Here is a 23,675-nt window from a genome sequence, read left to right on the forward strand (position 1 = left end):
TGGTGCCCAGTGGGACAGACCTTTTCAAAACGTCATTGTGCTGTATTGTGGGTGAACACATGGAGGGCAGGACTGAATGGAATGGATGTCTCTTATACACTACAAGTTTCTGGATGAATACTGCCAGAGATGTGGGCAAGTGACTCCTTGCATCAAGGATTTCTGCAGCGCCAGCAACAACAACCACAGGGCACCAACAAGATAGAATCACATTTCCATTAAAAAAAGCATCAGTGTGTAGAAAATAGATAGGATTTCTTTTTAAGCCAGTCATAAAGCCAGCAGAAATTGGATACACCTATTTGATTTATATTCCCCAAATCGCAGAGCAATCCTTAGTTAACCTCTACAGGATTGGTGTGTGTGTCCCCACACCCTCACGGGACGGTTAATCTAACGTAGACTAATATGATTAGCATGAGGTTGTAAGTAACATGAACATTTCCCAGGACATTGACATATCTGATATGGGGAGAAAGCTTTAATTCTTGTTAATCTAACTGCACTGTCCAATTTACAGGAGCTATTACGGTGAAAGAATACCATGCTATTGTTTGAGGAGAGTGGACAGTTATGAACTTGAAAATGTATTAATGAACCGATTATGCACATTTGGGTTGTCTTGATACAACATTTTGAACAGATATGCAATGGTTAATTGGATCAATATAAACATTGCACGTACACTGTTGTCCTCTAGTGGACAAAATCTACTAGAATCAAAAAGCGCCTGGGCTGGAATAATACATTATGGCCTTTCTCTTGCATTTCAAAGATGGTACAAAAGAAATACAAAAAAATTCATTGGTTTTTTTCTTTGCATAATGTTTTACCAGATCTAATGTTTTATATTCTCCTACATTCTTTTCACATTTCCACAAACTTCAAAACTTTCAAATGGTATAAAGAATATATATATCCTTGTTTCAGGTCCTGAGCTACAGGCAGTTAGATTTGGCTATGTCATTTTAGGCCTTTTTTTTTTTAAAGTTGGATCCTTAAGAGGTTTTAAAACATTAACAAAGCAGTTTGTTCATTTACAGCTGGCTCCAGATTGCTCCTTTAAGGTTGAACATTCAAGGTGACTGCTTATTTCTAAACTTCACGGAAGGAGGTAGGATAAATAAATGTAAGCTCAAATGAGAACCCCAGTCAGGAGTTGACTGAAGCGAGTGGCTCTCTCTGATGCTCCGTCTTTTGTTGCTATGCTACCTGGTTTTGTTTTGTTGTTCTTTCTCAGGATTCCCCACAGGTGCCTTGGAGACTGATTGTGAATATGGAACTGCTGCGTCTCACCCAAAATCCTCTCAGGCACAGCCAATTGAAGTGCATGCAGGAGGAGACAGCATCACGTTCCTCTGAGCTAGACTGCTACTCAGGGACAGAAAACAAAGAGAAATTAAATGGCTTTATCACCAAGAGATTCAGCTGGAATGTAGAGGGACTGTACCGTTTTGTTTACCTTGCCTTGTCTTTATGAAATTAACAAAACATTTTTAGATTTTATGTGGAAAAAATAAATAAAAATAAATCTGTTCTGTCTAGTAAATGGTCTGAAGGTGGTTTTGAATGTTTGCAAATTGTTTTATCTGATACTTTATGAAAACGTTTAATTATGGGTGCTCTACAGTTCCTTTTGAAATGTGATTGTCTACCAATTATCTAATATCTACCAATCAAATTTTCTAAGTTCCATGAAGAAGCTATTTTATCTTATATTTTATCTCCACAAAGTAGTACTGTGAAACAACAAAAATATTACCATTCAAACAAATCTGTATTCTTCCCTATATGATATTGTATCTTAGAAAATTACCTGAGCTGCTAATAAGAGACTGGAATGAAAAATGTATCTAATATGTTACTTGACAGCCTTTTTATACTGAAACCAATTAGAATTATTAGTGGAGGCAAAAAGGTGACAGGACCACACAGCCACACATGTGACCCCCTGCAGCCCAACTGTTACTTATAATCGTTATCACAGACAGACCAGAGACTTTATTAGGCAGAACATCCTGGTGATGATGTCAGAGAGGGGCTAAGAGAGAAGATTATGCAGGTCCTGCGGGCGAAGATCAGATAAAAGCGTCAGAAGAGTCAGAGAGGGGGGTGGGAAGGGGGAGAGAGAGTGGAGAGCGAGAGGAGATAGACTCAGAGAGAAAGAGAGGAAACGAGTGTCACAATGAGTGTCTCAGTGACTGGACTATGGTAATGAGAGAAGAGACGGTGCTCCTCTGCCTGCAGAATTGAGTTTGACAGACCCATGCTGGCACAGCTGCAGACGAGAGGCTGATTTGGGTATCGGATGGTAAGACCTTCACACCTCATCCATCAATCCTGCATTCTGTATCATTCCACAAAGTGACATTCATATGAAGAACCATGCCCGATTGATGGTGTAAGGTAAGTGTGATTAACTCAGGAATAATCATGTTGGCACTAGGCATGCAATTGCTTAATAAAATATTCAAAACATTGGTTCAATTATTTTAATTCGCTATGCCACAATTAGGTTCTAATTGACTGTCATCTCAATCAAAATTGGAGGGGGGGGGGGGTTTACTTAGCTAACATTTGGAATTGTTTTAAGATGGTAATTTAGCTATTTGATTTAGAATTGTTGAAAGTATATATAAAATAGATAAAAAATTATTTGATAAAATATTAAATTTGGCCTTTACCACTATAGCTCATAGAAACACATTGAATAACACATTCAAAAATGAAAGAAAGAAAAGAGACTAAAAAAAGAAATCATAAGAAATACGGTTTTGAAGTGTCTGTCCTATATCTAGGAGATATCTGTTTGTTTTTTTTACACATGTTTAACCCCTTATTTTTGTTGGCACAAAAACTACCTCCATACTTCCATGAATTTGTATGGGTTACCTTCAGAAGAGCCTACCCTTTCCACAGTGGCGTCATATTAGTTTGTAGCCCAAACGGTTCAGAAGCTACAGACGGTTTCGTGAGAAGACCCTTTTTAGGGATGTCTCCTGGTCTGACAAACAGCACTGTAGCTCTGCCACTTTCCACTGCAGATGCGGAAGGACAACATAGGTGGATATGTTGGATTAAGACATGAAAAATAACAGATCTCTACATTTAAGGATTTTTATATGGATTCTTGTATTATGTTAATTAAATAGTGTATTTCTAAATACATTCCAATAATCAACTACTTCTATTTTCAAAGAAAAACTATCAAAATAGTTACTTCAAAATGTGAAATACCCTAAATAATATTTGAACCCCCATCTGTTTCATATGTATTTTAGCTACTATAGCTCTTCTCAAGTTTGTGAGGGGAGGAGATGTGTTTGCAGTTGTTATAGCATGGTTGCATCTGCAGTTAGGTTTGATAGGGAGCACTTGTGCTCCTGTTTGAATCACAGTACACAATGCAGTAAAGAGAATCAAGGGGAAACGTAATGTATTCACTTCAGATGACATGACGACTAATGGCTCGTCTTAGGTCATTGTCACTGCCCTGCCTCTACTAACATGAAGCCTGTGGTCTTATAATCAGGGAGGTTCTTTGTCAGTTTTACTTACTCTCTCAAGTTGAAATGTTCAGCTTTATATTCACCTTGGTTCCTCCGTGGATATACCTCCATTGGCAAGGAAGCGTCTAAAAGGGGGAGGGGAGTGACAGAGAGGGTGTAAAAAACTGCAGCAGAAAGAAAGAGGGATAAAGGAGTACAGTGAGAAACAGCTATCCAGCAAGTTTACAAAGCTACTGATTGTAACGGTTGTCATCTTCCTCTTCTGAGGAGGAGTAGGAAATATTGGACCAATATGCAGCGTGGTAAGTGTTTGTCATATTTATTACACTGAACACAGGGAAAAAAGCGAATAAAGAAAAACCGAACCAGTCCCGAATGGTGAAAAACACTGAAACGGAAAATAACCACCCACCAACAAGAGTGGAAAAACAGGCTACCTAAGTATGGTTCTCAATCAGAGACAACGATTGACAGCTGCCTCTGATTGGGAACCATACCAGGCCAAACACATAGAAATGTAAACACAAGAACGAAACATAGAATGCCCACCCCAACTCACGCCCTGACCAACCTAAAATAGAGACATACAAAAGGAACTAAGGTCAGGACGTGACACTGATTATTCCCATGCCCACCTGGAGATGCCATTTTGCTGTATTGTGCCAGGTGTAATTTTACCCCAGCAGAAGGAAGGAAGGATGTAATTTGCTGTTTGAATAGAGCTGGCTCATGAGTGTGAAACATCATTATCCTCTGTCAGGCTAGCATGGCTGAAGTGGATTGGGCAGCTATACTAGCAGACTGTAGAGGAAATGAATGAAGACTTGAGTGCTGGCCATGTTCAGTGATGAGATCAGTAATCTTCTCATTCAAGTGTTGACTTGAGAGAGCAATAACCCTGCATCAATTTTCTGTTCTGAGATGCTCAGAAGTAACCTGTAAGCAATCTGTTTTTCACTCTCTTTCTTTAACTCGTTGAGACCCAAGCATATATCCAAATTAAAAATTATATATGCCTCTGATTATGAAAATAATTACTTTTTTGAATTTAAGTTTGTAGAACAATTTTCTGGAAATGTTGCAAAAATGCAACAATGGTATCACGTTCTGACCTTAGTTCCTTTATTATGTTTTCTGTGTCTTCACCATACATAACTGTTTCGTTTTCGTTTCGTTCTTTCTCTTTGTTATTTTGTATTTTCGTGTTCAGTGTCTTTTCATTAAAAATGACGAACACTTACAACGCTGCACATTGGTCCGATCTGTCATACTCCTCATCAGAGGAAGACAAATCGCTTTACAATTGGGCTTCAATGTGTGTATTAATATGTGTATTAACACAATTGTGAAATAATATTAAAATGACATCAAAATGGATCACAAGCATGTACACATAATGGAAAATATGATGTAATGTATACACATTTGAAATGAAGTCATATTTTGTCTGAAATTGCCAAATTGATTCACTTGAACAATCCACATTTTTGTATTTTTCCACCAAAAGCATATATTTTTTCAATAATAAACTATTTTGTGTGTTTTCTATGTATGGAGAACATCTAACTTACTTTTAGTCATATTTGGTTGTCATTTCTAGCGTTGGGCCAGTAACCTAAAGGTTGCTGGATCGAATCCCTGAGCTGCCACGGTAAAAATCTGTCGTTCTGCCCCTGAACAAGGCAGTTAACCCACTGTTCCTAAACCAGTTAACCCACTGTTCCTAGACCAGTTAGCCCACTGTTCCTAGACCAGTTAACCCACTGTTCCTAGACCAGTTAACCCACTGTTCCTAGACCAGTTAACCCACTGTTCCTAGACCAGTTAACCAACTGTTTCTAGACCAGTTAACCCACTGTTCCTAGACCATCATTGTAAATAAGAATTTCTTCTTAAATGACTTGCCTAATTAAATAAAGGTTAAATCAAATCAAATAAAAATATACATTTATTTGGAGAGATAACCTTCTATCTTACTTCTTTACCATACATGGTCGTCATTGTAGGAATGTGACCTTATAAACCACTTTATTTTTAAAGAGATATATTTTTGTTATTTTGATGTATAGAGGTGGCATCAAAGTTACTTGTAATGTATTTGGTTGTCCATATTTACAATAAATGGAACGGAAACAATGTCTCTAACTGGTCTGTCAATTCATTAATGTGGCCCGATGTTCCCTGCAAGAGACTAGGATGTGCAGGAAAAGACTAACATTACTCAAGGACTAAGCATACACAAAGCAAGGACTGAAAACAACCTCCACAAACCAGTCTGTTGGCCTGTAACTATTCAGCAAAAACAGCTGTCACTTAAATCTGCCCCCAAAAATCATCCTTGGTTATCAGGTTAACCCATTCAATTGTTGGGAGCATACAGTATTTAGAGTGTGAGACTTTCTGTCTTTCTTTTTTATCAGCCAAACCATGAAACTAGTACTCAGTTCTGTGATGATGTGTAATCATCACCCATTCGCATGGCTATCTGCTCCCAGGGTGCCCCATGGGTCTTGTCATGTGTCATTTCTGTCACAACAAATACAGAGGACCTTGGAAAAAGGGATATGTATGCCTGGAGAGTGCAGAGTGACACTAAGGCAAAGATTTGAGGGCAGGCTTGAAGTTATCGGGTTCGATGTGTGTGCGTGCATGCCTGGTGTGTGTAACTATGCATACATAGTGCATTCAAATCAAATCACATTTTATTTGTCACATACACATAGTTAACAGATGTTAATGCGAGTGTAGCAAAATGCTTGTGCTTCTAGTTCCGACAGTGCAGTAATATCTAACAAGTAATCTAACAATTCCCCAACAACTACCTAATACACACAAATCTAAAAGGAGTGAATGAGAATATGTACAGTAAGTATATGGATAAGCGATGGCCGAGTGGCATAGACAAGGTGTAATAGATGGTATAAAATATAGTATATACATGTGATATGAGTAATGTAAGATATGTAAACATTATTAAAGTGGCATTATTTAGTGGCATTGTATAAAGTGACTAGTGATCCATTTATTAAAGTGGCCAGTGATTGAGTCTCAATGTAGGCAGCAGCCTTTCTGAGTTAGTGATTGCTGTTTAGCAGTCTGATGGCCTTGAGATAGTTTTGATGCACCTGTACTGACCTCACCTTCTGGATGGTCGCGGTGTGAACAGGCAGTGGCTCGGGTGGTTGATGTCCATGATGATTTGTTTGGCCTTCCTGTGACATTGGGTGGTGTAGGTGTCCTGGAGGGCAGGTAGCTTAGTTTCTGGAGAGTCTTGCGGTTGAGGGCGGTGCAGTTTCCGTACTAGGCTGTGATACAGCCAGACAGGATGCTCTTGATTGTGCATCTGTAAAGGTTTGTCAGGGTTTTGGGTGATAAGACAAATTTCTTCAGCCTCCTGAGGTTGAAGAGGCGCTGTTGCGCCTTATTCACCACACTGTATGTGTTGTTGTGATGTGTGATGTGTATGCCGAGGAACTTAAAACTTTCCACCTTCTCCACTGCTGTCACTTCGATGTGGATAGGGGGGTGCTCCCTCTGCGGTTTCCTGAAGTCCATGATCATCTTCTTTGTTTTGTTGACGTTGAGTGAGAGGTTGTTTTGCTGACACCACCCTCCGAGTGCCCTCACCTCCTCCATGAAGGCTGCCTCGTCGTTATTGGTAATCAAGCCCACTACTGTTGTGTCATCTGCAAACTTGACTTGGAGGCGTGCATGGGAATGCAGTTGTGGGTGAACAGGGAGTACAGGAGGGGGCTGAGAACGCTGAGATGTTGTTTCCTACCTTCACCACCTGGGGGCGGCCCATCAGAAAGACCAGGACCCAATTGCACTGGGCGGGGTTGAGACCCAGGGCCTCCAGCTTGATGAGCTTGGAGGGTACTACGGTGTTGAATGCTAAGCTGTAGTCAATGAACAGCATTCTTACATAGGTATTTATTTTGTCCAGATGGGATAGGGTAGTGTGCAATGTGATGGCGATTGCATCGTCTGTGGACCTGTTGGGGTGGTATGCATACTGAAGTGGGTCTAGGGTGGCCGGTAAGGTGGAGGTGATATGATCCTTGACCAGTCTCTCAAAGCACTTCATGATGACAGAAGTGAGCGATATGTGGTGGTAGTCATTTAGTTCAGTTATCTTTGCCTTCTTGGGTACAGGAACAATGGTAGCCATCTTGAAGCATGTCGGGACAACAGACTGGGATAGGGAGCGATTGAATATGTCCATAAACACACCAGCCAGCTGGTTTGTGCATGCTCTGAGGACGAGGCTAGGGATGCTGTCACACGCACATGGTTTGCAGTTGTTAATGTGAGTATAGAGAAATGCTTGTGTTTCTAGTTCTGACAGTGCAGTAATATCTAACAAGTAATCTAACAAATTCACAATGACTACCTTATACACACAAATGTAAATGGATGAATAAGAGACAGCCCTGCAAGGGTTAGCACATTTAAATGTTTTACTCACATCAACCACAGAGAAGGATGAGGGGGCAGTCCTTGTTAGCGGGCCGCGACGGTGGCACTGTATTATCCTAAAAGCAGGCAAAGAAGGTGTTTAGTTTGTCTGGAAGCGTGACGTCGGTGTCCGAGACGTGGCTGGCTTTCTTTTTGTAGTCCGTGATTTCCTGTAGACCCTGCCACAAACGTCTTGTGTCTGAGCTGATGAATTGCTGTCCCTGTACTGGCATTTCACTTGTTTGATCGCGTTGCGGAAGGAATAACTACACTGTTTATATTCAGTCATAGTCCCAGACCTCTTTCCATAGTTCAGTTTTGCGCCAATGCCGCCATCCATCCACAATTTCTGGTTAGGGTAGGTTTTAATAGTCACAGTGGGTACAACATCTCCAATGCACTTCTTTATAAATGCACTCACCGAGTCAGCGTATAGGTCGATGTTGTTCTCTGAGGCTGACCGGAACGTATTCCAGTCCGTGTGATCAAAATAATCTTGAAGCGTGGCTACCGATTGGTCGGACCAGCGTTGAATGGTTCTCGTCACTGGTTCATCCTGTTTGAGTTTCTGCCTATAAGACGGTAGGAGCAAGATGGCATCGTGGTCAGATTTGCCGAAGGGAGGGTGGGGGAGGGCTTTGAATGCATTGCGGAAGTTAGAGTAGCAGTGATCGAGGATTTTGCCCATGCGCGTAGCGCAATTAATATGCTGGTAGAATTTAGGTAGACTTGTTCTCAAATTTGCTTTGTTAAAATCTCCAGCTACAATAAATGCAGCCTCAGGATATATGGTTTCCAGTTTGCAGTCCAGTGGAGTTCCTTGATGGCCGTCTTGGTGTCTGACTATAACTGACGAGAATTATTTTGGTAGATAAAATGGCAGGCATTTGATTGTAAGGAATTATAGGTCGGGTGAGCAGAAGGACTTGAGTTCCTGTATGTTGTTATGAATAGACCATGAGTCATTAATCATGAAGCATACACCCCCGCCCTTCCTCTTCCCAGAGAGGTGTATTCAGACCCCTCTCAAATTATATTTTGTCCTCATCAATCTACACACAATACCCCATAATGACAAAGTGAAAACAGGTTTTTAGAAAAAAACTAATCGAAATACCATTTACAGAAGTATTCGGAACCTCTGCTATGAGACTCAAAATTGAGCTCAGATGCATCCTGTTTCCATTGATCATCTATGAGACGTTTCTACAACTTGATTGAAGTCCACCTGTGGTAAATTCAATTGATTGGACATGATTTGGAAAGGCACAGACCTGTCTATATAAGGTCCCACAGTTGACAGTGCATGTCAGAGCAAAAACCAAGCCACTAGGTCGAAGGAATTGTCCGTAGCGCGCCGAGACAGGATTGTGTCGAGGCACAGATCTGGGAAAGCTTACCAAAAAACACCTGCCGCATTGAAGGTCCCCAAGAAGACAGTGGCCTCCATCATTCTTAAATGGAAAACGTTTGGAACCACCAAGACTCTTCCTAGAGCTGGCCACCTGGACAAACTGAGCAATCGGGAGAGAAGGGCTTCGGGACAAGTCTCTAGCCAGAGACCGGACTTGAACCTGGTCAAACATCTCTGGAGAGACCTGAATATAACTGTGTAGAGATGTTCCCCATTCAACCTGACAGAACTTGAGAGCATCTGCAGAACATAATGAGAGAAACTCCCCAAAAACAGGTGTGCCAAGCTTGTAGCGTCATACCCAAAAAGACTTGAGGCTGTAATCGCTGCCAAAGGTGCTTCAACAAAGTACTGAGTAAAGGGTCTGAATTCTTATGTAAATATGATATTTCAGTTTTTTATTTATAATAAATTAGCAAAAAAATCTAAACCTGTTCTTGCTTTGTCATTTTGGGGTATTGTGTGTAGATTGATGAGGGGGGAAAATGTAATCAATTTTAGAATAAGGCTGTAACGTAACAAATTGTGGAAAAAGTCAAGGGGTCTGAGTACTCTCCGAAGGCACTGTAAGTGTTTGGATATGGTTCCTGAAAGGGCACAGAGGCAAAGAAAGCACGAGGCAAGTTCCCATTAGTGTCTCATTACAGACTTTTCAGTGCAATCAGGGTCTGTTCTAATGCAAAGTTAAACTCCTCAAGAGTCCTACACAGACCACCTGTCACACATAATCACTCAAAGGGAATGCTCGTAATCACACAGGTGCACTTGAGATATCTAGGAGTTTTGTTAAATTAAATTAGTACTAAGTTGTAGTCATGCAGATGTAACAGTATAACTTAAGACTGTCCCCTCGCCCATACCCTGGCGCGAACCAGGGACCCTCTGCACACATCAACAACAGTCACCCACGAAGCATTGTTACCCATCGCTCCACAAAAGCCGCGGCCCTTGCAGAGCAAGGGGAACTACTACTTCAAGGTCTCAGAGCAAGTGACGTCACCGATTGAAACACTATTTAGCGCGCACCACCGCTAACTAAGCTAGCGTTTCACATCCGTTACACAGAAAATGAATTTCCCTTTGGAGAGACATTTCATTTTGACAATTCAACATAATACATTTTTAACTGATCAATGGCCTTATGTAAGTATGACTCTCAGATTCTCAAATTGTCTCAAGTCACGCCAGTACTCATCCCTGTCCTATTACAACTGATTACACAATCTGGTCTCAGCGCATTTAGTATAATTCTGCACGTAAATCCATGACACTCCATTTAGTATGTTTAGTTTCGTATGGTAAGCATTAATTTGTTGATGTCCATCACCCATTTCGTATGATATGTTACGAATTACAATTCTTATTATGTCATAAATTTGCAAAAGGGACAATGTTACAAATGTGCAAAACATACAATATGTTATGAATTTGCTAAAAGTATTATATGTTATGAATTCTAGCTAGGTGGCTAACGTTAGCTAAGTTAGGGGTAGGGTTAAGTTTAGGAGTTACGTTAAAGGGTTAAGGTTAGGGTTAGCTAAAAGGGCTGTGGTTAGGGGCATGGTTAGCTAACATTCTAAGTAGTTGCAAAGTAGCTAAAAAAGTAGTAAGTAGTTGAAAGGTTACTAATTAGCTAAAATGCTCAAGTTGTCCATGATGAGATTCAAACTCGCAACCTTTGGGTTGCTAGACATTTGCGTTATACACGCGCCCATCCATCCCAACTTTAGCAATCCTCTGTCTTATGTACCCATACCAAACGTAACATATGATAGAAATTTGTGTGCCCTGGATTTACATGTACTATGTTACATCTAGTCTATGAGACCAGGCTGGATTACATAGATCTAATACGCAAGTGCGGTTTGCTTACAAACGTTTGAACCAGTCTTCAACTTAATATCTCTCATTCTTTGCAGATGGCATTGAAGCTGAATACTCCTTGCTCCTCTGACCTCATGGCTACAGTCTCTGCCCCCTCCTCTCCCTCTGTCCTCCACCACCTCCCAGAGCTAAACTTCTCCTCCTGCCCCTATCCATCCATCCAGACCCTGAATGCCACCACACTGCCACCCCTCATAAACCCTCCCTCCTTTGGATTGTCCTGTTTCACCATGACCCTGGGTGGCCTCTCCAACCTAAGCGCCTTGGGCATCCTGGCCAAGTCCTATGTACGCTTCAGACATCGGGCCAAAGCTCCGTTCCTGTTGTTAGTGGGGGCTCTACTGCTAACCGACCTGGCTGGTAATTTGATCCCTGGTGCCTTTGCCCTCCATCTGCACCTGGGTCAGAGTCGGAGGCACAGGGTGGCTGCAGGAATGCGTGACACCACCGAGCCTGCCGGGATGTTTTGCCAACTGTTCGGTGCCAGCTTGGTGTTCTTCAGCCTGTGCCCTCTATTACTGGGCAGTGCCATGGCCGTGGAGCGTTGTATGGGCATTACCCAGCCCCTCCTCCACTCTGCCCTGATCACGGTGGCCCACATGCGTCTGGCTGTCCTCCTGCTGTCCTCCCTAGCCCTGCTGCTGGCCGGGCTCCCCCTGGTGGACGTGGGTAGTTACACAACCCAATTCCCTGGTACCTGGTGCTTTCTGACAGTCCACGGGCCGCTCTCCACGGCTGACGCCAGCCTGGCACTCACCTTCTCCGGCCTGGGGCTCACGGCGCTCAGCCTCTCCCTGATTTGTAACACCCTGAGCGGGCTGGCTCTGCTGCAGGCCAGGCTCAGCTCCCAGGGCATCAGGACAAACACTACAGCAGCACCAGGACGATATGGAAGAACCTCCTCCTCTCCCCTACGCTCGCTGGATGTAGAGATGATGGCCCAGTTGACAGCGATCACGATGGTGTCCTGTGTGTGCTGGAGCCCCTTTCTAGTGAGTAGCTAGAGCCTCCACTGACATTTGACCTTGTTTATACTGTAGATGGTTTAACATTGGTAGCCTGCTTATTGTAGACAAGGCTTTTGCTTGTTTAAAAACAGACACATAAGTGTTTCTAAAATTAATAGTAGGATACAACATATTCACCTCATTTATTCAGGCCTGTCTCATATACAGTGTGCCACAGTGGCTTTTATGTCCCTAACATAGTGGCTTTTTTGTCCACCATCACCAGATCTACATCTCTCTGCTGGTGGGTCAGTTCTGCCGCGGCGGGCGAGGCTCCAGCCACACAGTACGTCAGTCAGAGAAGCTGGTTCTGTTGGGCCTCCGCATGGCCACCTGGAACCAGATCCTGGACCCCTGGGTCTACATCCTGCTCAGACGGGCTGTGCTGCGCAGGGTCTTCCAGGTCCTCCAGCCAGACTCCAGGTCCACCCTGACACAGAGCAGCTCCTGCACTACAGCCTCACGCAGACAGGGGATTGGACTACACTGACCCATGAATGTGTGTAAAGATATTCCCATTTGTGGATACACTCTCTGTGATGAACTGAGAGAGAACTCAAAAACACCAAGTGAAACAGGTTTGAGATACTTCACATCGATGCATAGCCCTACAGTACAAGAATGTGGACATATACTCATAGCAGAAGAGCAGTTGGCAGTCATGGGATAGTCAATTCATAAACACATTAGATGTTTCACTTAGTTTGGTGACCTGTAAACACCTGCAAGCATATCAGTCTCTAATTTGTATTACTGTATTTGTGTTGAAATGCTTCTAAATAGTGAAGAAGAGGCGAAGCGACAGGGTTTACTCCGCCCAAAATCTTACCATGAAAATATGACCACGAAGTGAGGAATTTAAAAAAAGAAAAAAAGTTATTTATATGCCTGTTGTTCAAACGCTTTTTCTTCACTCTCATTGGCTAGAATGGTCCCACCTGATGTCGCCTCCCGCACCTGCTTTACATCTTTGAGGACATGTATTTCCATTGTTAGAGCGGCCACTTGACTATCTTGTCAATATAATATATAATCTTTGTTGTAACCCACAAGTCTGTAATGTTTATGTTTACTTTAAATGGCCGCATGGAATTGCTTCTTTGTGATTCAAAATAAACAGCTGCTCCTTCACAAAGTTTCATTTCAACATTTGTAGAACGAATTAGGCTACTGTAGAGGTCAAAGCTATTTGACTCAAAAGGAAAGTATAGCCTACCCGAGAGCCTCTGTATGACAAAAGTAGAGAATAGATCAGGGCTTTTTGCATCACACATATATCGTATCAGTAGGATATCTGTATACAGTACACAGTATTTGTTGAATGTGATTTTATATTCTCAATATGTAGCAACACGTGCAATCATTGGTCAACTGGATGAAGTGAACCTGAAACAGGCGGGCCAAGAGGCGGATTCTCCTTCGTCATCATAACATCGGCCAATGGGATTGAGTCAGTAATTCGATGAGGAGCTAATGGCTGAGTTCACAGAGAAAGGACGATACTATTTGGGCGGTGCGGTTGGTGGTCGTCGCAATGCAATAACATTCAATATGGAGTACATAGTACTGTGATTCTTATATTTCGGCTACTACAAATAGATAAGTATCCATTAACTGTCTAGTCATTCCATCATTTAGTGAATCTGTTTCAGAATTCTTTAGAGCGCGTAGGCTATGCATTTGATGTTCATAAATGTATGCATTGTTACAGGAGAGGCGTTGTTCTGATAGCAATTTGGTGCGGTGACAGTTAAACTGTTGTAACATTTAGATACGTATTAATGTAGCAATATTTCAAATGATAAATGTTATCCTCGCAACAGCGTGTGGTGGCGATTCTAATTTGTATACAAGCCTGGTAGTGGTTAAAGCGCTATTGAACGTTTTGTAGAATACTCGGTAACTAGGTGAAAGGTTAGGGACATTGCTCTCAAATAGTTCGTCTTCGGGTCGTGTATGATCATAGGTAAGAGACCAGGCCTGCGCTCTGTAGGCAACGCTGCATTATATGATAACATTTTTGCACTTTAACTAGCCAGCCTAAAACAACAAATAAATAACGGTTCAAACACCAACTATACAGTATGTAATCCTGTAAGCCATACTATAAGGTCGTGACTACCTCAAATTTAATTTTAATTCATTACACATATTTACATTTTCACTGTTCAAATTAGTCAAGTTAGTCATTTTTATAAGAGAGACTGGTCCAAAAGCACTCTTACCTCTCTGTCCTCCACTGCCACGTGTAGTACATCCTCTATCCTTACCCCTCTGCCATTACATTTTAACACCATGCTGTAGGCCTGTCTCGCTCACTTATCCCACCCTTATAACCCTTTGACACTCCTCTCCTCCACTGCTAGGATGCGCAATGCAGCGAGTGCCTCTTTGTCTCTGGGATCGCTGGGTCTGCTGCGTCTCTTCGGGGTCCCCTGGTCCTGGAGCTTAGCAGCAGGCTTCGGGGTCTTTCTGGGCACAGGTGGTTGGAAGTACCTCTACATCGTAGTCCGTACTGCCAAAAGAGACCTAAAGTGGGTGCCTTTAATTTGTTAAGAATATGTAGTGTGCTTGCGTCAACTTCTACTACCATTAAAAAAACACATTTAGACTGCTGAAGCAGGCACACACATTTTCTTCAGGAAATGTACCTTTTACTAGTTAGTCATCATCACTATAGGTAAAATAGTGACATTCTCTCCCTAATCTCCCTTTCTGTACTCCTTCCAGTGGCCTTTACGTGTTGTTACGAGTCAAGATAGCCTTGTGGCACCACCTACGGCGCAACAGCAATATCCCCTCCATCTTTGCCCAGACGGTGAAGCAGCACCCAAATAAACCCGCCCTCATCTACGATGCCACAGGAGAGACGTGGACCTTCACCCAGCTGGACCTGCTGTCTAATGCTGTGGCCCAATGGGCTCTGGCCCAGGGCTGGGCCCCGGGGGATGTGGTAGCCCTCTTCATGGAGAGCCGGCCCTTGCAGGTGGCCCTCTGGCTGGGCCTGGCCAAGGTGGGAGTGGAGGCAGCACTCATCAACTTCAACCTGCGGCGGGACGCTCTCCTGCATTGTGTTGGAGTGTCTGTGTCCAGAGGGATTGTGTTCGGAGCCGAGCTGGCTGGTGGTAGGTGGGATTCAGAGATGGTGAAATGTGGGGTTTGGGGTCTGTATTCACAAAGCGTCTCAGAGTACTGATCAAGGATCGGGTCACTCCTCTTATTCATTATGATTTAAAATGCAAAACTGGTCCTAAATCAGTCAATGCAGGTTTCTTGCAAGCATTCCAAAGATAATTTCCAATGTTCTGATGGCCTGTTGCAATATTCCATCTCAGAATTCTGTCTCTGTACATCTGAGTGGGTCAACTGTCTGGCAACAGTCTTACGTCTGCTTATTTCAGACATCTAACTGTCATTATAAAGCGTTCCAACAATTTTTTTCTGATGGTCTGTTGCAATATTCCATCTCAGAATTCCGTCTGTGGATTCTGTCTGGGTGGGTCGACAGTCTTTCTGGCAGCAGTCTGCTTATGTCAGTATTCTGTCTGGCTTTCTGTTTGTCTGGGTCAACAGTGATGTTCTGTTTGCTCATTTGTTTTGTTGCACTTTTATTGTTCACATTCTATGCATAATGCATCAGTACACTATCATTCTTGTAATTATGATTTGTCTCTTCCCTTGACCAGGTAATTAATCGATAACTACCTTTCAATTCTGTATTCACTCTCCCAGTTAAAGTCCACTTCTGAAATATCCTGTGGCTCACTCGTCTCTCCGTCTTCTATCCCTCTCTGTCTTCAATCCGTCTTCTATCCCTCAACTCTTCTCTCTCTCCCTCTTCTATCCCTCTACTCTCTCGCTCCCTCTTCTATCCCTCTCCTATCCCTCTACTCTCCCTATCCCTCTTCTGTTCCTATTCTATCTCTCTCCCTTCTTTCTTTCTCTCCCTTTCTCTCTGCCTCTCTCTCCTCTATTTCTCGCACTCCTCTCTCTCTCTCTCTCTCTCTCTCTCTCTCCCTCCCTCCTCTCTTTCTTTGTCTCCTCAGCCATGTTGGAGGTGAGCTCATCCCTGAGCCCGTCGATGGTGCGGTTTTGTACAGGAGAGCTCAGTGTAGACTGTCTGGCCTCCCTGGCTGCCCAGAATCTGGACTATATCCTGGCCTCTGCCCCTACACTGCCCCCTCCTTCCTGCATCCCACCCAAGAGCTTCAATGGTGAGTGTCCTCCTTCCCCTCACATCTTATTGTTCATCCAGTCTCCTATAACTCACCTGTGGCTGGACACTTATTTTGAAGCATTTCAGAAAGCAATATTGTGTATAACACCATAATAATACACACTACTATGCCAAGGTAACATATACCTCACAATCTCTGGCCAGTCTCCAACCAGATAAAATGTATCTCGCAATATGTAAAACAGTTTAGCTAGAGTCCACAACTATCAGCTAATACCCATCTCACATTGACAGCTTAGTAGGTCAGAGCTGATGGGTAAAATGAGCCCACAAGAAAAAAATGGATGTGTATGCATGGAGTGTTTTCCACATGAATATTCCACTCTCATCCTCACTTTTTCAAGTGAAATAAAACAGTTCAGTCACTTTTCCTTGTCACTCACTGTCTCGCTCAGACAAAGAGCTGTAATTACCAAGACTAAATTCAAAGCTCTTTCCTTAAAATGATTGATCCATCCCAATTTCCTCGTGATTTTGTATTCTACTCAGTCCTGGTTATTTTTTGGTATGCGTGTCACAGATTCAATCTAGGGCAGATGTGGCTTTGATTGACAGCTCCAGGTGTCAGCTGAGCTTTGAGTAAATAATGTGTTGTTAGTATGAACTTATCTCCAGGGCAAATTAACTTCTCCTCACATACCCTCAGCCAATTCCGTGTATTTTATTTTTTACAGTACTAGCGTACCTGATTTAACCTGTCAACTAATCATCAAGCCCTTGATTAGATGTATCAGCCTCCTGAGTGGCGCAGCGGTCTAAGGCACAGGCGTTACTGCAGACCCTGGTTCACTCCCGGGGCAGTGATCGGGAGTTCCATAGGGCAGCGCACAATTGTTTAACTTGGGTCAAATGTTTCGGGTAGCGTTCCACAAGCTTCCCACATTAAGTTGGGTAAATTTTGTCCCATTCCTCCCGAAAGAGCTGGTGTAACTGAGTCAGGTTTGTAGGCCTCCTTGTTCGCACAGGCTTTTTCAGTTCTGCCCACAATTTTTCTATGGGATTGGGGTCAGGGCTTTGTGATGGCCACTCCAATACCTTGACTTTGATGTCCTTAAGCCATTTTGCCACAACTTTGGAAGTATGCTTGAGGTCATTGTAATTTGGAAGACCCATTTGCAACCAAGCTATAACTTCCTGACTGATGTCTTGAGATGTTGCTGCAATATATCCACATAATTTTCCTACTGCATGATGCCATCTATTTTGTGAAGTGCACCAGTCCCTCCTGCAGCAAAGCACCCCCACAACATAATGCTGCTACCCCCGTGTTTCACGGTTGGGATGGTGTTCTTCGGCTTGCAAGCATCCCACTTTTTCCTCCAAACATAACGATGGTCATGATGGCCCAAAAATTATATTTTTGTTTCATCAGACCAGAGGCTTTTTTATGGTGGTTTTTGAGCAGTGGCTTCTTTCTTGCTGAGCAGCCTTTCAGGTTTTGTTGATATAGGACTAGTTTTACTGTGGATATAGATACTTTTGTTCCTGTTTCCTCCAGCATCTTCACAAGGTCCTTTGCTGTTGTTCTGGGGTTGATTTGCACTTTTCTCACCAAATTACGTTCATCATTAGGAGACAGAACACATCTTTTTCCTGAGCGGTATGACTGCTGTGTGGTCCCATGGTGTTTATACTTGCGTACTATTGTTTGTACAGATGAAAGTGGTACCTTCAGGTGTTTGGAAATTGCTCCCAAGGATGAACCAGACTTGTGGAGGTCTAAAATAAATTCTGAGGTCTTGACTGATTTCTTTTGATTTTTCCATGATGTCAAGCAAAGAGGCACTGAGTTTTTGAAGGTAGGCCTTGAAATACATCCACAGGTACACCTCCAATTGACTCAAATTATGTCAATTAGCCCATCAGAAGCTTCTAAAGCCATGACATAATGTCCTGGGATTTTCCAAGCTTTTTAAAGACAGTCAACTTTAGTGTATGTAAACTTCTGACCCACTGAAATTGTGATACAGTGAAATAATCTCTGTAAACAATTGTTGGAAAAATTACTTGTCATGCACAACGTAGATGTCCTAACCGACTCACCAAAACTATAGTTTGTTAACAAGAAATTTGTGGAGTGGTTGAAAAATGAGTTTTAAAGACACCAACCTAAGTGTATGTAAACTTCCGACTTCAACTGTATTTATTTATTTTTATCAGGTGTACTAGAATGGGAATAGATTGAATAAGTGGAACAGGCTGGGAGTACTCGAGGAGAGGTTTGGGAAACTTTCTCTAGGGTATATTGTTTAGTCAGTCTCAGGCGTATCAGTGGGCAGCCCAGTCAGTCAACTGGCCTTCCCAGAGAGTATTATGGAGATGCCGGGGTTTTGCTAAATGGGGTCTCTGTGTTCTCATTTAGGACAGTGTGAGTGGGTGTCTGCATCTTGGTTTGGGTTTGCGTGGGTACCAGTTACCACTTGTCTCTCTGTGGTTGTGAGTGTCAGTCTCACTGTTGTAAATAGAATGTCATGTTATTTAACCTTCCCCTCCTCTCTCCATCCTCCCCTGCTTCACTCTTCCCTCCCTTTTATCCTTCCTCCACCCTCCCATTCCCCCCCCATCCTTCTCTTCACCCTTTCCTCTCTCCATCCTCCCCCACAACCACCAACCCCAACAGATCGTCTGTTCTATATATACACCTCAGGCACCACAGGACTCCCGAAAGCTGCCATAGTGGTGCACAGTCGGTGAGTCTCTCAGTCTCAGCATTCTAATATCCAGCAGCGAGACACTTGTCTGGTGTATTTCTGCGTATGGTAATTCCCAATGCTATAGCATAGCTTAGCACCCACTGCATTCATATATTTGATTATTGAATCCTTTTTGTGTTGTTCTATCTTCAGGTATTACCGTATCGCTGCTTTTGGCTACCATGCTTTCCGCATGCGCCAGGATGACATCATCTACGACTGCCTTCCCCTCTACCACTCTGCAGGTGTGTGTGTCTTCTCTTCATCCATCTCTCCATCTTTTGCTTCTGTCCCATCACCTTCTACTGTCTTTTAGGAGTCATTTGGTCTTGATTCTCCTCCTCAACCTGTCAACCTCACTGGCTGTCCAATGTTCCTCTCCTTTACAGGTAATATCATGGGTGTAGGCCAGTGTCTCATCAATGGACTCACTGTGGTGGTGAAGAAGAAATTCTCAGCCAGTCGCTTCTGGGAAGATTGCATCAAGCACAACTGCACTGTAAGTAGAAAAAAGCTTGTGTATCCTTTTCTATGAGCATAGGAAGAACATCTGACTCTTGAGTGGTCGATGTACAGCTACAAGATTTTTGATTGAAACCCGCATTGAATTTAAATCTGTCTATGCTGTTCCCCACCCGTCCACTAGGTGGTGCAGTACATAGGGGAGATCTGTCGCTACCTGCTGTCCCAGCCGGTGCGGCCTTCTGAGAAGGGTCACCGGGTTCGCCTGGCGGTGGGGAATGGGCTGCGTCCTAGTGTCTGGGAGGCCTTCACCGAGCGCTTTTGTGTGGCCCAGGTAGGGGAGTTCTACGGAGCCACCGAATGCAACTGTAGCATCGCCAACATGGACGGCAAGGTAGGGGTCATGGGTAATGTTGTCAACTGGCTCAAAAAGTATGTAAATAATAGAGAGCAATATATTTTTGCTAAAGAATGCAACTTTTATAGATCCACAATGTGGTGTACCTCAAGGATCTAGTCTTGGGCCATTATTATTTCTTATTTACATAAAAGGATCTTCCTGTGGTATCAAATACTTTTTTATGTCTTCTCCACTGACAAGGTGGGAGCTTGTGGGTTCAACAGCCGCATCCTGCCCAATGTGTACCCAATCCGCCTCATGAAAGTGGATGAGGAGACCACGGCTCTGGTGAGGGACAGGCACGGCCTGTGTGTGCCCTGCCGTCCTGGTAAGTAAATGGGCACCAATATTGATAAATGTAGGACTTTTACAAATGTTAACCTGGGTAACTGTAAAGCATGTTGTGAAAAATTTATTAAAAAGGGATTCATAACGACACTTGGATAGATTGACCTCTCCATGTACGACTCCTCTCTTCAGGGGAGCCAGGGCTGCTGGTGGGAAGGATCAACCAACAGGATCCGCTACGGAGGTTTGATGGCTACGCCAACCAGGATGCCACCAGGAAGAAGATCGCCAACAATGTCTTCAAGAAAAATGACTCTGCATATCTGTCAGGTAAACCCACAGGCTCTTAGTGTGATTTAACAATAATTATGGATGTAATGTTTACTTCGATTATCATACTTGGAATTAGTGCTATTATATCAGTCATTATCTTTACCACAATGTAATGTGTCATCAACTCACCTCTCTCTACCTCCTCCCAGGGGATGTGTTGGTGATGGATGAGCTAGGCTACATGTACTTCCGGGACCGCAGTGGAGACACGTTCCGCTGGAGAGGAGAGAACGTCTCCACCACCGAGGTGGAGGGAACACTGAGTGGTCTGCTGGGCCAGGCCGATGTGGCTGTGTATGGGGTATCTGTACCAGGTGAGATGAAGTTCACATTATGTGCACCATGTTACATGTATGATAGTGACAGGAGGTGAAACCAGGACTTAATCTCCACTTAAAGGCCCAGTGCAGTCAAAATTCTGTTTTGTATCATTGTACAGCTGATGAAACCAGTGCTATTTCCTGATAGTTGCTGGTTGAAAATATAATCTACACAGGAACTTCTAATCGGCTGGTTTTGCATGGGTGGAGTTTCGGCTTGCCTGGTGACATCACCAGGTGGCAATTCTAGTTAATCGACTAATAAGAGTTCCAAACCTCTCTGCCAGTAACAGCTAGTTTTCAGTTGTCTCCTCTACTCTCAAACCGCTCCCAGGCCAAATTCTTGCTTGAGAAAGTTTTTTTGCAACCAAAAAAAGCTATTTGTTTATTTATTTTTTACATTTTAATGGGAAAAAAATCACTATTGTACTTAATTGTTACCCAGAAATGATTTGATATTGATGTAAAAACTGCTGAATTGGGCCTTTTTAAATGTTGATTTGACAGCATTGTCCCTGTTAAATAAATGTTAAAATCGACCAGTCAACAGGGAGGTTGCGTGATTAGGAAGACTTGTATTTGGCCCTTTGCAGCATGGTGTTGTGAAAAGCCTGGCATGTTGTTTGTCTCCCCGTAGATGTGGAAGGGAAGGCAGGGATGGCTGCCATCGCAGACCCAACAGGGACATTTGACTGTGATGTGTTCCTGCGAGAGGTCCAGCAGGCCCTGCCCCCTTACGCCCGTCCCGTGTTCCTACGCATCTCCCCACAAGTAGACACCACAGGTGAGTGGCCTGGACACAAGGCTAATTCTAATGTGAAATATCCATCAATTGTATTTTTTACAAGGCCTTGCATAAAGCGTCTAATGCTCATTCCAAGACGTAATCAAATATATTAATGACCAATTGTCTTTGTTTCCCTCCTCCTAGGTACCTTTAAAATCCAGAAGACCCGGTTGCAGAGGGAGGGATACGATCCGCGCTTATCAACCGACCAGATTTACTTTTTGAACTCCAGAGCAGGGCGTTATGAGGCTGTGAATGAGGAGCTACACAGTGCTATAGTGGAGGGTAGAATGGCTCTTTGAGATGATGGACTATTTTAAGCTGGGTTTACACATGTTTATGAGGCTGCTTTGAGCCACAGCTTGTTGTAGCTACGTTAAATCTAATCAAGACAACAAAATACATCAGGAAAGATGGTTTAGTGTGAGAGGCTCAGCCATGTTAGGATCATGATAGTCATGTAGTGGACACCGGCTTTAGGAAAGTGACTGTCAAGGTGTCAGATACTGGAGACTGTGATATGCTGGAGTGGAAAACCTGATCATGCCGTTATAATGCATTGTAAGACTTGTCATAAGCATGCATGACCCCTTATAATGTCTTATCAACTCATAATGATCCTGTCTCAACTTGATATGTTCATACGTTGTGAAAAATAACATTGTATTATAAAGGCTCATCTGTGCTTAGAACACGTTATAAAGCAGTACACCTGCAGGCTTTAAGTAGTGTTATTGCTGAAGTCTCCATGTATTAGTGTTGCTCCCTGGATCTAGTCTAGATCAGGGTACTGAAGGGCTACTGATCAATCAGGGAAACCTTAGTACTGTTACAAAACCATGTTTTAACACAATCAATAACGTCCAAGGACAAGGTTGGATGAGGGCTTTTCCCCCTTTTGTATTTCTTCATTTGTGTTGTTTCTTAGTTTAGCCAAATGAAAACGTTCAAGCCTTCAATACTACAATGTACATAGAGTAGAGCAAGTTTTCACATGAAACCAGGATGTCTGTTACAATGACAGCATTTGTCTGTTTGTTACAATGAGAGTGTGAAGGAAATGAGAGCTGGGACTGAATATACCACAGTCGTTGAGATACCAGTCTCTTGAAGATTGTGTTCCAGGCTATTTGCTCCCAACCTTGTAATAGTAGTGTGCCACCATGTAAAGAACAAAATACTGAACAGGTTTTTAGCAATACTTGAGTGTCCATGTTGGATGAGGTGTTGCTACCTGTGTGTTAGTAGTATGATAGAACATGCCACAGCTGAACATGCCTCTTATTCCGAACACTAACTGTAGGAGTTTCGATTGCGAGATTACATTTTTTTTTAAATGTAAAACTAAACCTGATTACGTAACATGTTTGAAGTAATGGATGATATGCACTGACTGACCACTCAGGTTCACACACATTGATATTATGTGCCTTGTGGGAACCCTGTGGAAGCCCTGTGTGTCCTGGAACTATTGGGGTTTTATGCTTAACCTGACTAGGGAACTCCAATACATAAGAACATTATTTAAACAATATCTTCAAAATCTGTCAATTAGTCAGCGATCATGGTTGCCCTATTATTATGTAATAAAGCAATTTCTCAGAGTAATATTGTAGATCGAATTGATTGTGAACATTATTCTAGCTCTCCATTTTCATACATTTGTTTAGGTGTAACTCAATAAAGGTTTGTAAAAGACACCAGTGTTATTTTATTTTGTGTTTCAGAACAGAGTTATAAGGGCTCTCACATTCTAGGACGAACTTGTAGCGTTTTAGAGCTGCTAACTAGTTTCAGTTTCACCTATTTCAAGACTTTTCTACTTTTCAAGTCAACATGTACACTGACTGTCCAAAACAATAGGAACACCTACTCTTTCCATG

General features: G+C 42.8%; 2 protein-coding genes across 3 annotated transcripts; both read left to right on the forward strand.

The window, feature by feature from the left end:
• The first annotated feature begins 2,055 nt into the window (after window positions 1-2,055).
• On the forward strand, window positions 2,056-13,407 carry LOC116375752 (prostaglandin E2 receptor EP1 subtype-like). Its single transcript, XM_031832820.1, has 3 exons — window positions 2,056-2,406; window positions 11,301-12,257; window positions 12,499-13,407. The coding sequence occupies exons 2-3, from the start codon at window positions 11,301-11,303 to the stop codon at window positions 12,760-12,762; spliced, it is 1,221 nt and encodes a 406-aa protein (XP_031688680.1). The 5' UTR covers window positions 2,056-2,406; the 3' UTR covers window positions 12,763-13,407.
• A 354-nt stretch (window positions 13,408-13,761) lies between these two features.
• Window positions 13,762-23,492, forward strand: LOC116352795 (long-chain fatty acid transport protein 1). Of its 2 annotated transcripts, XM_031834893.1 has the most exons (13): window positions 13,762-14,238; window positions 14,639-14,806; window positions 15,003-15,397; window positions 16,319-16,486; window positions 19,130-19,199; window positions 19,356-19,447; window positions 19,592-19,701; window positions 19,849-20,058; window positions 20,266-20,392; window positions 20,545-20,682; window positions 20,835-20,999; window positions 21,643-21,789; window positions 21,937-23,492. In XM_031834893.1, the coding sequence occupies exons 2-13, from the start codon at window positions 14,640-14,642 to the stop codon at window positions 22,092-22,094; spliced, it is 1,947 nt and encodes a 648-aa protein (XP_031690753.1). In that variant the 5' UTR covers window positions 13,762-14,238; window position 14,639; the 3' UTR covers window positions 22,095-23,492. The 2 variants fall into 2 exon arrangements, with proteins under 2 accessions (XP_031690753.1, XP_031690752.1); XM_031834892.1 differs by having other exon boundaries at window positions 13,762-14,806.
• Window positions 23,493-23,675: the final 183 nt, after the last annotated feature.

This window comes from Oncorhynchus kisutch, linkage group LG10 (assembly GCF_002021735.2).
Source record: "Oncorhynchus kisutch isolate 150728-3 linkage group LG10, Okis_V2, whole genome shotgun sequence".
NCBI lineage: Eukaryota > Metazoa > Chordata > Actinopteri > Salmoniformes > Salmonidae > Oncorhynchus > Oncorhynchus kisutch.